The sequence below is a fragment of the Trematosphaeria pertusa genome, assembly GCF_010094035.1.
Source record: "Trematosphaeria pertusa strain CBS 122368 unplaced genomic scaffold BU26scaffold_4, whole genome shotgun sequence".
NCBI lineage: Eukaryota > Fungi > Ascomycota > Dothideomycetes > Pleosporales > Trematosphaeriaceae > Trematosphaeria > Trematosphaeria pertusa.
In genome coordinates, this window is record NW_022987215.1 from 1,782,792 (window position 1) to 1,795,281 (window position 12,490).

General features: G+C 54.0%; 4 protein-coding genes across 4 annotated transcripts; 2 read left to right on the plus strand and 2 right to left on the minus strand.

Annotated features, from left to right (window-relative positions):
- Window positions 1–1,254: 1,254 nt before the first annotated feature.
- Window positions 1,255–3,650, minus strand: BU26DRAFT_479938 (uncharacterized protein). The gene is made up of 4 exons (XM_033825682.1): window positions 3,552–3,650; window positions 3,069–3,444; window positions 1,654–3,016; window positions 1,255–1,599 (listed from the first exon to the last, which is right to left on the minus strand). The coding sequence occupies exons 2-4, from the start codon at window positions 3,373–3,375 to the stop codon at window positions 1,542–1,544; spliced, it is 1,728 nt and encodes a 575-aa protein (XP_033687319.1). The 5' UTR covers window positions 3,376–3,444; window positions 3,552–3,650; the 3' UTR covers window positions 1,255–1,541.
- Window positions 3,651–3,874: 224 nt separating this feature from the next.
- Window positions 3,875–4,934, minus strand: BU26DRAFT_452562 (EF-hand superfamily Ca2+-modulated protein). The gene is made up of 3 exons (XM_033824803.1): window positions 4,874–4,934; window positions 4,624–4,823; window positions 3,875–4,543 (listed from the first exon to the last, which is right to left on the minus strand). The coding sequence occupies exons 1-3, from the start codon at window positions 4,874–4,876 to the stop codon at window positions 4,126–4,128; spliced, it is 621 nt and encodes a 206-aa protein (XP_033687320.1). The 5' UTR covers window positions 4,877–4,934; the 3' UTR covers window positions 3,875–4,125.
- A 4,431-nt stretch (window positions 4,935–9,365) lies between these two features.
- On the plus strand, window positions 9,366–11,271 carry BU26DRAFT_602729 (HET-domain-containing protein; the record flags this gene model as incomplete). The annotated part of the gene is made up of 2 exons (XM_033835374.1): window positions 9,366–9,438; window positions 9,506–11,271. The coding sequence occupies 2 exons, from the start codon at window positions 9,366–9,368 to the stop codon at window positions 11,269–11,271; spliced, it is 1,839 nt and encodes a 612-aa protein (XP_033687321.1).
- Window positions 11,272–11,539: 268 nt separating this feature from the next.
- Window positions 11,540–12,394, plus strand: BU26DRAFT_516982 (uncharacterized protein). Its single transcript, XM_033828459.1, has 2 exons — window positions 11,540–11,891; window positions 11,967–12,394. Exons 1-2 carry the CDS (start codon window positions 11,831–11,833, stop codon window positions 12,131–12,133), a joined length of 228 nt encoding a protein of 75 aa, XP_033687322.1. The 5' UTR covers window positions 11,540–11,830; the 3' UTR covers window positions 12,134–12,394.
- Window positions 12,395–12,490: the final 96 nt, after the last annotated feature.

Genomic DNA, 12,490 nt, shown 5'->3' on the forward strand with positions numbered 1-12,490 from the left:
ACAGCGGTCTTCAAACGGACCTTCTATGGCGTTGTTCTCTCTACAGCACCCTCGAGGAGACTTCCGGGAAGTTGGATTTCGGCGGTCGCGTCTCAGAGAACATGATCGAATTAAAAGTGTTGGTGGACTGGATGCCTCCCGGAGTTGATAGCCTTCAGGACAACTTTGGCCGCATATGTACCAAATGGGGCATGGGACCATGGACTTCCCTGCATGGATTCCTTCGTTCTGTCATAGAACTTTATAAGTCAGCATTTTTACATGCGGGAACCTACTGCGATACACGAGAACAATTTCTCGACATGCTTAAGTGCATGTGGACAGGTAACGGAGTCTACGACACAGCACTATCTAGAGACCTTGGGCACCTATGGAATCCACACACTGTAGCGCATACTAGCCCTTTGGATTTTCAGTCTGCCCTTCTATCACGGCTGAGGAAGGCTATGGAACACCGATGTTTCTTTGCTGCGGGTTGGGTGGATAAGTATGTACGCGAGAGACCGAGATTCTTTGGCTTCGGTACCGCGGCCTTGGAAGAGGGAGACCTACTCCTTATTTTGTATTCGTTCTCACATCAATTTGGCCCCCGGAAGAAACATTATGCACTTATCGTTCGGCCAGTCGCGGAGTTTGAGTTGTTTTCTAAGGAGGATTCCTCGCACTGCCAACCCCAATCCACAATCCATACATCCTACCGTCTGGTTGGTGATGCCATGGTTTTCACGTGGTCGTGGACTACACTACCGCAGCCGGGACGCTTACTCAGTCTTTACTTAGTGTAGCTCTATGCCTGTAGCAATATATTCCTGGGGCCCCTCCTCCATGCCTTGCTCTGCATTTTCGTTGCTCTACCTTTACCCTACGCACGTCTAAAGCCACGTTCCTCACCTTATCTCAAGGCACTGTAGTTAGCTTGAATGAACCGTTACCGTGTCGCCGAGCCTGGAGACCTTCAGGTCACTATACATTGCCGAAATTTGCCGGCCGCGCGCCCGTGAAGGGGCCTTAGGGCCTACAATGTGTCCGCGGTAGTATGTCGTCAGAGCATGAATCGGTCTCAGCCTTACCGCAAGTTCCCAGCACGTCGATCTTTCGATTCGATTCGATTCGTCCGCACATGTCGATATAGCAATCACAGAAACACCACGGACTAACGTCGACCAAAGCAGGGGGTATTCTATTCCATTTCCGCATCTACACAAGAACACCGCATCTCCTTCCCTCCCTTTCTCTCCTCTTCTCTTCCATTCCCTTCCATGCCCAATAAACAGCCCAGACACAGGCCCGACATCATGAACCCCCCCGGTCCACATACCAATCAATGCTCGATACATTCAAAGCTCGATGCTGTCGAACTCAAACCAAATCATCTCTAATGAGAAAAAAAAAGAAGGCCCGCAGAAAAGAACCTAGTCAACGCCTATGGATGCATGATTAAATGTCGTTGTAAAGGGGTTTTGCTGAGAAAAGTCGAAACGTGCTCTCAGGAGAGTAACGGATGAAATGCTACAGTGTAGGAGGAGATGGAGGAGGGGCGGCTAGTGCACCTCCTTGATCTTGCACTGCCAGCCCGAGCCCTTCTCGAGGAGCGGAAGACTGCGTCGACGTTAGCACCATCTTTATCGAAAACAGAACAGGGGAGGAACATACCTAGCGCCCAAACACCACCCCAGCTCATTCCCCTTAATCTTCTTCGCGATCTTGACCTCCCGATCAATCGGCATCTCATACCCCGTATGCAGCAGCGCAAGCTGGAAGTTCAAATCCAAGCACCACTCCGGCCGGCCCTTGAGCTCCTCCAGCGCGCCCTCGACGCTGTGGAACACATCCCAGTGCTCCTCGCCGTGGCACACGCGGTTGGCGAGCTCCTTGAGCTCGGAGAGGGAGAAGGACTCGGGCATGCCGAGCGGGCGCGTGCGGTCGTAGAAGTAACTGAAGAGGTAGACGTCCTCGCGCGCGAACGTCTTCTCGAACGAGGGCTGGTGCACGCCGCGGAAGGCGCAGGGCGCGAGCTTGCACTCTGCGTCCTTTTCGAGCGTTTTCTCCGCGATGCCGCGGCAGGTGGAGGGCGAGGCTTCGGCCGGGCCGGTCATGTTGACCGTGACGGGGGTCCCGAGCGCATGGTCCTGCGGGAGGTGGACTTCGACTTCGCGGCTCATCTTGGGCGCGATGCAGGGGTTCACAATAGGCTCCTGGAGCCAGTCGCGGTTCTCGTTGGATTTGTTCTCCTGATAGACGGAGTCGAGGACGGCGCTGTGCAGGTTGTTGCGCGCTTCCATGAGCCCGTAGCCTAGGTACGAGTGCTGGTAGAGGGTGAAGTCGCGGCCGCCGAAGCTGAGCTCGTACTTGTGGTCGCCGTCTGCGAGTTTGTTGGGGAGGCCGCCGCTAGCGGTTTCGGGGAAGGTGGGCTGGAAGACGATCTGGGTTGAGCCGCCGCCGAGATCGAGGACAGCGGCTGTGGGTGTCTTGTCCGGGCCGCCGATCTTGCCCAGGAGGTAGTTGGCCGTGATCCAGGCGTAGACACCCTCTTGCTCGCCCGGCATAACTTCCACGCCGCCCTGTTCTTCGGAGACGACGGGGAAGGGGTATTGGGCCTCAAGGCGGTGACGGACAGCCTGGAGGATTCTGTTGCTCATCTCGTCGCCGAGCTTGCGGAGACCTGCGGTGGCTTTTACGGCAACGGGTGTGCATGCCTGGTAGGACTTGGGGACTTTCTCGACAGCCACCTTCATCAATGGATCTAAGCTCTTCGCAGCGCCCTCAGCATCGCCCTTGTACGACGAGAGCCCTGATCCGCCCTCCTTCTTCGCCGTTTGCTCGAAGTGTTCCTCCTCGAGTTCGGGTGTCGGCCCGCAGTTGTTGAACTTGTAGACGTGGATGCGGGAGCCTGTGCTGCCGGCGTCGATCATGAGAGCGTACTGGACGAGCGGTTTGTCCTTGGAGATAGACTTTGTGCACTTCGCTTGTACGCCTGGCGCCGCGGACTGGCCGTCATTGCCCTTATGGAAGCTTTCTGCAATCCAATGTCAGCATGCCGTCCCCTAATGTCGAACATCCAAACGCACCTCCTGCCCTCGACAATCCATCCCTCGGCGCAACAAAGTACAGCACCAGTAGTATAAACGCAATTATCCCTCCTGTCTTGAGGTAGCGTGCCCGCTGCCCTCCATTCATCGCTGTGCCTTTGAAATCACTCATGAAGCCGTTCGCCGGATTGGAGCGATGCCGCGAGTGCCGATCCGGTTTCTCGAAGGGGTCGTGGGCAGGGTCGTTGATGCTGCGCGGCAGGGAGACGGAGGTGCGTCGGCGCGGGCCAGAGAAACTGAAGTAAGACCAAATGCCGGGTCGTCGGACGTCGACGCCGCTTGACATATGGGGGTGGGAGGGTTCGCCTTAGTACGTTTTCGAGGACATGGGAGGCTTAGTTCGCGTTGCTCGGGGCTTGGGGTGGTTGTTAGCTGGAATTACGATGGCGATACGAATGCGGCGGCCGCGTAGAAATGGCGGCAGGGGATTTGTGGATTCAGAAAGGGATACGTGGGTCGTACCTTCAAGGGAGTGAGAGCTGCTCGAATTGGTGCCAGAATGGCGTTGTGCAGAATGGTGATTGCCCCCCCTTTGTTGCACTGCGTCGTGTTCTTTTCCTGGCCCTGCCCTGAAATCTTGGCAGAGGCGCATCCGCTCGAAGCTGAGCCATGACGGAGGCTGATGTGATTGGCGCGGGGGTTTTCGATATCGCCTCTCTATCTTTGGCATCCCTTTCTACTACTTTCCCATCACTCATCTTTGGACTTTGCGGAATTTCTTGCCTCAGGGCCGATTCCGGTTTCACGCATCTTTCTCCAGCGCGCAGAACGTCCTAATACACATGGAAGATATGATTGACTAGGTATTTCCATTGTGTTCCACTTAGAAGGATACCTTTTCCACTGGGCTATTGCTCTCTTAACTGCAAAATACCTTCGAATGGTTCGATTCCTCACTAGGCGTACGAGCCGCCCAAATAAGAGATGCGGTTTAGGTCCAACACATCCCATTCTGTCCAGAAACACACGCCCCGCCGAAACGCCACGCTCAGATGCAGGACATATACACATGGCTCGTAAAAGCACCCTAGACACCTCATCCAAATGTCAATCCAGCTCTCTTCATCACGCTCTCGAACTCTTCCAGACCCACTCCACCAACGTCTCTCCCCTTGCCCTTCACGCCACCGTTGGCTTCCAGAATCATGTCCTTGAGCACCTCATCTGGCAAATCTTCTCGAAGCTCTTTTGCGACTCTCCGCAGGTGCGCGAGCGTTATCGGTCCCGGTCCACCATGAGTGAATAACTTGTATGCTGCCCTGACCTCTTCCATATTGCTCTCCGCGTGGAATTCGTCGTCTTCGTCATCTTGTTCCTCGTCTTCATCCTTGGAGTGTAGGGCTATGGCGGCATAGGATAGAAATGGGACGAACTCGACGAAGCCGGTGTTTAGCGGGTCTATGGTTGAGAGAATGGAAGGGATTTCTGATTTGTCAGGGCCGAGGTTCAGAGATCTGGAGCCCTGGTCAGCAAACGCCAGTCCGCATGGTCCTTGCCCTTCGTAGAAAGTGGCACGGAGAAATGGTAGTCGTACATTAAGCATCGGCGTACATCGTCTCTCCTCAGAACACCCTCTTTCGAGTCCTCATGATCCGGGTGATGTACTGCAAACAAGCTAAACGCTTCCCGTATCTCGGCTTCTTGGTCGGCGGTCAGGCCGTTTTCTTTCGCAAGTTTTGAAGGGCGTTTGGCAATGAGCGTTGTTCTTGTCGATGCTGCGCGGCGCTTGGGCGGCTATTACTGCGTCAGAGAGAACCCTCAGCACATGCTCATTTGCTACCTACCATGGTGTATGCCCTCGGGAGAAGGGGCCCGCTTGCGGGAAGCCTTTCGGAAGCTCGCAACAGTTCGTTTACAACGGATTCAATGACGCGAAAGCTCAGACGGAAACGCCAAGCCCACTCGCTTACCTAAAGTTTCGCTAGCGCGTCAACCGCCTCGACCTTAAATTTGCATTGCCCAACCTCCTCTATCCTATACCTACTACAAAACCCTCCAACGGCATCCGACCAACGTCGTTCGTTCACCCATCCCACTTCTCATCATGCTTTCCCGTCGATATTTTCCACGCCTATTTGATCTCTCCTGAAGCAAACTTGCGAACGAGCGTGTCAACACATCGACCCCATCGGCGCGCCCTCCGGCATCCTCTTTCATCACGCAACGCTGGGTCCGTTGCCCACACACTTTGGACGAAATCCTCTCGCTTCTGAGACAATGTCGCGAAACCCCCGACGCAACACCTCCCTCTTGGGCAGAGCATCCATCACCGGGTTGGCCTCCGGTTGAGGTGGATGTGAACCCCCCTTTCGGGTCATCGCGCCCCAAGCACCTTTTCTCTTCACAAGTCATACGCTCTGTAGCCTTGGAGGCTCCGGCATGTCGTGGAAGAATTGGTTCAGGTATCGTACCCACCCATACGGGTCAGTGTACCCACAATCATCAAACTAGGGTCATCATGCCCAAGTCTCCAACCATAAGTCTCGACTGCAAGCCTTACAGAAGGATCCAGTCTGAGCGATACAACCCATGAGCACAACATGTGACACTGGGCGAAAGCCTACAAAAGTCGAGAGACGTCCCGCAAATGCCTACCCATCCAGCGATGCGGTAACAATCCTGAGCGAGATGCTCAAAACCCTGAGCCAGTGAGCTCACAACATCAGTGACATCCTGATAAGGAGTTGCGTCCATTTGGCGGAAGCCGACCTCCTTCCAAGTTCTCCAGCCCTGCCCAGCGTTCTCAGGGAAAGAATCCGCGAACTCACGAAAAGCTGAACCACACGTTCAGGCGGGCGCGGATTGCTAGATGCTGGTAGGCCTTTTGGTTGGCAAGCGAAGAACCGAGGAAGTCGTGCAGCAGCCACAACCCGAGGCGGATCCATAGCAATGGAACGCCTACAGAACCTTCAAGGTCCGGAGTTCGACAAACCACCTCCACGAACGGACAAACGGCAGACGGCCCACCGCGGAGAGCTAGCGCATTCTGGAGAGAGTCTCGCAGTGAAAGCAGAGAGCCACCGGAAAAGCAGTCAAGGTCCCGCGGATGTGAGAACGCAAGGCAGAAGCACGCGGTGCTACGACCCAAGCCTCCCGCAGACCGATTCAAGCCGGTGGAGCATGGTGATCGACTCCGCAAGTCATGGGCTAAGACCCAAGAACATAACAAGGTCGTGTACCTGGAGAGTAGGGGGCAACCCCCGATACTAGGAGAGGATCTTGAGAGGCTGGACCTCTTTGCTGTGAGCAAAGAGCTTCTGGCAGTCTTGGAATCCGAACTTGGTGGAAAGAAGCCAGCAGATATTGAGCCACCCCCGGGCGGTTCTGACAGGCCGAAAGGTCCTTGGCATGTTTTACTCTGAGGCACCCATGTATGTGGTATTATATACCCATATTGGCAAGAAGGCGCGGCGCACTAAGATGGTAGTCGAGAAGAGTCATCCGTGGCTCACCTCCCAACGTCACAGGGGCCGCCCACGTCTTGCAGTTCGCGTTGGATATTTGTCCACGCCTCCCTACATTATCGCCATCAGTTGCGAAGAGCTCGGGTACCACGGCACCCGTTGAGCTAGAACATGTGACCACTGTCGCAGCGTTCAGCTTGTGGTTGCGAGCACGTCAGGCCGTGCCCTGAGGGCCGACTGTAGTGCGATGAACGCTCCACGGTTCCAGCTGGACTATCCCGCCTCCGGACGTAACAGTTCGGTAGGCCAGCTGAACGGTGTTCAGCAGGAGGGCGGAGATGTGGCATCACCGCGATGGGTGTGGTGGGCGTCAAGCATTCATTCCGTTGACCTGAACGGGGCTTGCATGCTTCACCCGCTTGATCCTCCTCAGTCGCCCCATCGAGTACCTGGGATACCGATGAAGGGCAATACACTCTATCCAGTGCCTCTCGCGGCTTGATTGGTGAACAACCTTTCTTCGACGGGGCATGGAGCGGGTTGGAGGACGTACCCGTGTGCAAGAAGGTCCGTGCCGAAGTGTTCACTCATCGTGGGCCTCTGGTGGATGTCGATTTCGATCGGCTTCTGTGGGTTCTTGGGGGCTTTGTGCATCTTTGTGGGGTTCCGGGGGTTTATCTCATCTCTCCTCCTCCCCGCGGTCTTCCCCTTTCCTTGGGCCAACGCTTGAGTCTTTGATTCGCCGAAGCCTCGGGTTGGATGCAGATATGTGGGTGAGTCATGGAGATGGGAGTCACTATGACTTTGTTGAATTCCGCTTCCAATTAAGCTAGAGCTCGTCAGTACGTTATGCACTACGGTCGACGAGTGTGGACAGGGAAGCTAGAGTGCACCACGTTGCCGCCCGCTACCTCTGGGTGGTGGTGCTTTTGCTACTCGTTTGTTGAGTCGATAGTTGGCTCGAGGGAGAGTAGCGAAGGGAACATAATTTCTTCTAGTGTGAATGCTTTTGTTTATGACAATTTCTCGTCGTGATATAGTTCTTTTCACCGTTCTCGAGTGACATGTGCAGTTTCACATGGAAATGTTGCGAGGAAGAGGTACTTAGTTGAAGCTTGCAGTGTTTGCTTTCAATCTGATCATGCATTGGATAACGCTGAGACTGTCCACAATCATGACGCGGTCGAAGTCCCAATGAGATAACAGCTCGCGCCACTCCTGCCGCCGCTTATCCATGTTGTTCCTTCTTTTCCCTTCAGTCCCTGTGTTGGCGCGTGGCCTACCACCTTCATCGATTTCGTCTCATGCTGGTCCCTATGCATTCGCTCCACATGCGCGTTCGGGTCGCACTAGGGACGCGGCGGCTTCGTATCTTCGCCTCGACCGGTCTTTCGTCCCTATATAAGACGTTAGTGGACTGTTAAGGGCGTTGGGCTCTGTCTATATGTGTGACATACTGCGAGGGCCGGCATTTTCTGGTTTTGCTAGAGCATAAGGATGTTCACCAGCAGGTTGAGGATGCTGGTGATGAGGTCGCGGGTGGAGCCTGCGGAGAAGGGGGATGGCATGGTCTTAGTTTGTAGGGTGGCGAGGCTGGGGCGGGTGGGTAGGCAGGTATTGCTTTGGGTCAACGAGAGATGGTGTAGGCAAGCGTAGGATCTATTAGATAGACCCGGTAGAGATTTGAGCGGGAACTGCACCTTTATGCTTTTACGCTTCGAAGCAGTGGCTAGATTTTTACTGTCATTCTGTACCCCGATCTTGGGCGTTTGAGTCCAATAGGTTATTTTGCTGCTTTTCTGAGGACGTGTGCTGTGAGGGTCGGCCAATCATGGCGGGATTTTGTGTAGGGAGTTGAGTTACTGGGCCCGATTTCGATGGGATGGAATCCCTGTGGAAACGGGCGCGACGATGTGGATTCTCTATCGAACTGAAGCGAGATGGGATGCAGGCGGAACGGGACTGGAAGGTGATAGGATGCAGGCTGATGGGGCACGGACGTAATCCGGCGCAAAATTGGGCAGTTAAAAGGACCGGAAAGTTGGAGAGTCGCAAAGTCGGAGGTCCCTGAGGTCATAGGCTTCTAGAGTGATTGACTTCGAGGCTCGCCCCTTCACGGGTTCCCCCCGTTCATGGGTCGCACCCACCTAGCGCATCCCCATCTGTTATCCTGGCTGACCTCTATAGCTAATTCGTGTCCCCTACTTCCATCGCCTATATCATACGAATTCCGTTCGCTGCGCTTCTGAGGAGTCGGTTCAGTAACCGCCCTCCAATCAAATCGTGGCCTCTCTGTAACACGAGGCGAAGCGCACCTGCCGCCACAAGTTGAATAGGCAGCACTCCTCGGCGGTTCTTGTGTTGAGGGGCTTCTTCTCAGCCTTGTAGCATCATCAAGTCCTACACACCTTCTCACCACGATCTCGCTTCTTCTCAACCTCGCATCATCATCATCTCCTTCACACCTTCTCACCAGAGATCTCTTTTTCGGTGTTTCATTGCGTTCCTGCCTAATCGAGCGATGTCGGAAGCGACAAAGGCGTCGTCGGGAGAAGGTCAAGCGGAGGATACTGTGCGATCGACGGACGCGGAAGAAGCAACATGCCCCGAAGGATCGGTTCCGCTCCACCAGCTTTGCGAAAACTGCAGCCGCTTCGCAAGAACATACGACTTTACGAAATGGGGTGACTCAACCTCCCATGACTATTATACATTCTGCACGGTCTCACAACTCTACGAAACAATTGAGTTCTGTCATTTGTGTCGATTGATAGGCGCCTGCTTCAACGTTCACGGAAGACATGATCTTGAGCAAGCCAAAGCCGACCGAAAGATAATCCTCCGCATGAATTCTGGATTTCGCCACCCCAACATGGCAATGACGCCAATATGTACCTCTTGGAAGTCTGTGGACACCATAAAAATCAGTCCGTTTGGTCCTTCTGGTGGGTAGTTCCCTAATATGCCCCATTCCTTTAACTTGCAAAGAGCATCGCTAACTGCTAGGCAAAGATTACGTTTCCGCACTAGACCTTCTGGCTTTGCAGTGGGCTCATGTGCCCCTAAAGTCTAAGGACAACATTAGTGCAATCAAGCAATGGATCCAAACCTGCGTGTCCGACCATCCCGATTGCCATAGATTCCAAGCAACAACCGCCGACAAAGGTACACGGCCGAAGAGGATCCTAGATCTTAGTGACGACAAGGTCAGGTTGAGATGCGATTTTCGCTCCTCCAGCCGTTGCGATTACATTACTCTGAGCCACATGTGGGGAGACAAGCCGGCCCGTCAAATCCGATTACTTGACGAAAATGTTTCCGAGTTCCAGGACCCTGGCATCCCGATTAAAAACATGTCGATAATCTACAGAGAAGCCATACGCGTTACTCGCGCACTCGGCTATCAATATATCTTGATCGATTCTCTCTGTATCATTCAGGATTCGCAGTCCGACTGGGAAGAAGAAGCCAGTAAAATGGCGGCAGTCTATGGTAATGCAGTCTGCAACATATCATACCTTTTTCCGCCGGAGGATGCAGAACCAAAGCCACGGAAGGATCCGAGAGGATACTCGCGCTGTGTCCTACGACAAATGGGGGGTTCAGAGCCAGGTATATATGCGTGTCGCCCACCATCCAGACGTGAATCGGAAATCCATGCCTGTTGGCCCTTGTCCACTCGGGCCTGGGCCTTTCAGGAACAAGTCCTTTCCCCACGGACTGTGTACTACGGGGATAGCAACCTCATGTGGGAATGTTGCGCAGGCTTTTCCGACGAACTTCACGGGGAATTCAGCCTTTACGGGGAGGGTCTGGGGCTTAAGCATGCTCTAGTTCGAGATCATGGGCATATTGGAACGCTGAGAAGAATTCCTAAAATTCCCAAAAGTTCACTCAGGTGCGGGCAAATTGGATTTCTCCGGATATGGGAAAGATTGATCGACAACTACCGACGCAGAAAGTTGACCAAGGAGAGCGACAGAATCATGGCGTTCGCTGGGATTGCGCGAGCCGTCAACAACCTCTATGGACTCACATATCTCGCTGGGATGTGGAAGGAGGGCATACAGCCTTTGCTTCTTTGGGCTATTAAACCGGAGCGCCCCACTTCTCCAACCATGCCTCAGACCGCGACCGAAAACCGCGATGAGTTGGAACCCCAGACCGGAACTGCAACGCCCAGCTGGTCATGGTTTTCCATACCCACGTCCCGTTTTTACACTCCTCTCGGAGTATCCACCGTTTACGACACAGCCGCCAGCGTTCTCCTATGGACTAAACTGCTCTCATTTGGGTGGAACAAGCAACTAGAAAACGAGATTCCTGCGAGCAGCTTCTACGATTTTACCGGGCTACACCTCACGCTTGAAGCTATGACCCTTACCACGCACCTTGATCGGTTGGATGGCGGTGGGCTTGCATTGGATTCAACTCGATTTTCCCCGAATGCTCCCTTAAAAATTCAGTCCACCACGTATTGGCACGATGGAACTGGCACTATGGTTGGCTGCAAGCAGGGAGACTCTATCAGCGTTACACTAGCCTGCATTGTATTGTTTTGGCACCATCTGCACGACAGCGTAGAGCCTCATCGCTGTGTCATCCAAGGTCTAGCTTTGACTCCCTGTTCGGATCAAAATGCCTGGAAGCGTGTCGGAATGTGGGAAATCGGAATCATCGAACCCCGGAAAGAGCCGGAGGAGCCGCTGATAGAGACTGGCGAGTGGGTCTTTGCGCAGTGGGAAGGTTGGAAATTGGCACACATCACCCTAGTATGAGGAACCGGCGGAGTATTTCCTCGTATCTGGGTATGAAGAAAAACACCTCCATACCGTAGATGTGGCAAGCGATTCCTTTCGCCTGCCAAATCCAAGTGCCGAAATCCTTTGCTTCACGTCCTATTCCGCACGGGCATTGGTTTCTCTGTCACCACCAAAACTCGCCGGTTCCTTGTTCACTGAGCGCAAGTTCTACGCTGATACAAAGCGGCTAGACTTGGAATAGCGATCCGACATCCAGGACACATGACATTCTCCGCCAAGCCCTCCCGGCCCGTCATTCCCTCATCGGGTTAGCCCCGCTTAGCCCACCACAACGGAACGCCTTATAACGTCGTTGGCCCAGCCAACCCGTTAAAGAACCACGACTCCACACCAAGGCGCCCAAGAACGACCAAGTCTCTTGACACAACTCCTCTGAGCGCGCGACAAGCCTTTCGCAAAGAATTTCGAGCGGCTTAGCATTTCTTGAACCGCGAGGCCCCAAGATTAGTCAAGGAGCATCCCCAAGCAACCGAGAAGACTATTCTTCGAGATGCGGACCAAGACTCGAGCAGAAATGGCAGGAAAGGATGAGCCATGGACGTGGCATGATATTGGCGTCATGTTCTGCTTCCTCGGTATGTACTCTCTCGTACTACCCATCCACCCACTCTTTTCTTCTTTTAGCAAGGCCGCGGGCTAACTGCTAATAGGCTTCATGCTCGTCTGCTCCGTAGTCTTCGGCTTCTTCTGGCAGAGCGTCAACGGGAGGTGCCGGAGGAGGGGGGCCGACCGCATCGAGCAGCTCAGGGCTAGCGGGCTGCTGCGGGGCGAGAAAGAGGGTGCAGATGGGGTGGGAGAGCAGATTGAACCGAAGTGAAGAGGCTTTTGTGTTGGATACCCTGACGCTTTTGGGTGCATATTTGCCTTCTATTCGAGATTGTACGGCGGGAATGAGAGATTGGAGGATCCAAAGAGCGATATTTGGCGAAGGCTAAATTATATCTAATGCTGTCCGGCGTCTTTGAGGGAGAGCGGCTGCACGGTGGAGATGCGATTGCGTACGGTTCCTGGCCTGGCACATCTTCTAGGACGGTCTTTAATCTATGTTGGATTTGTCTCTGCATATACTACATACAGCAATGCCCGCTCTCGCGGAACCGACCTTCGCCGACACATGTGACATTCTTCGAAGGGAAATGGCTGAACTAATGTTGGTAGCCAGTATTCTCCATGA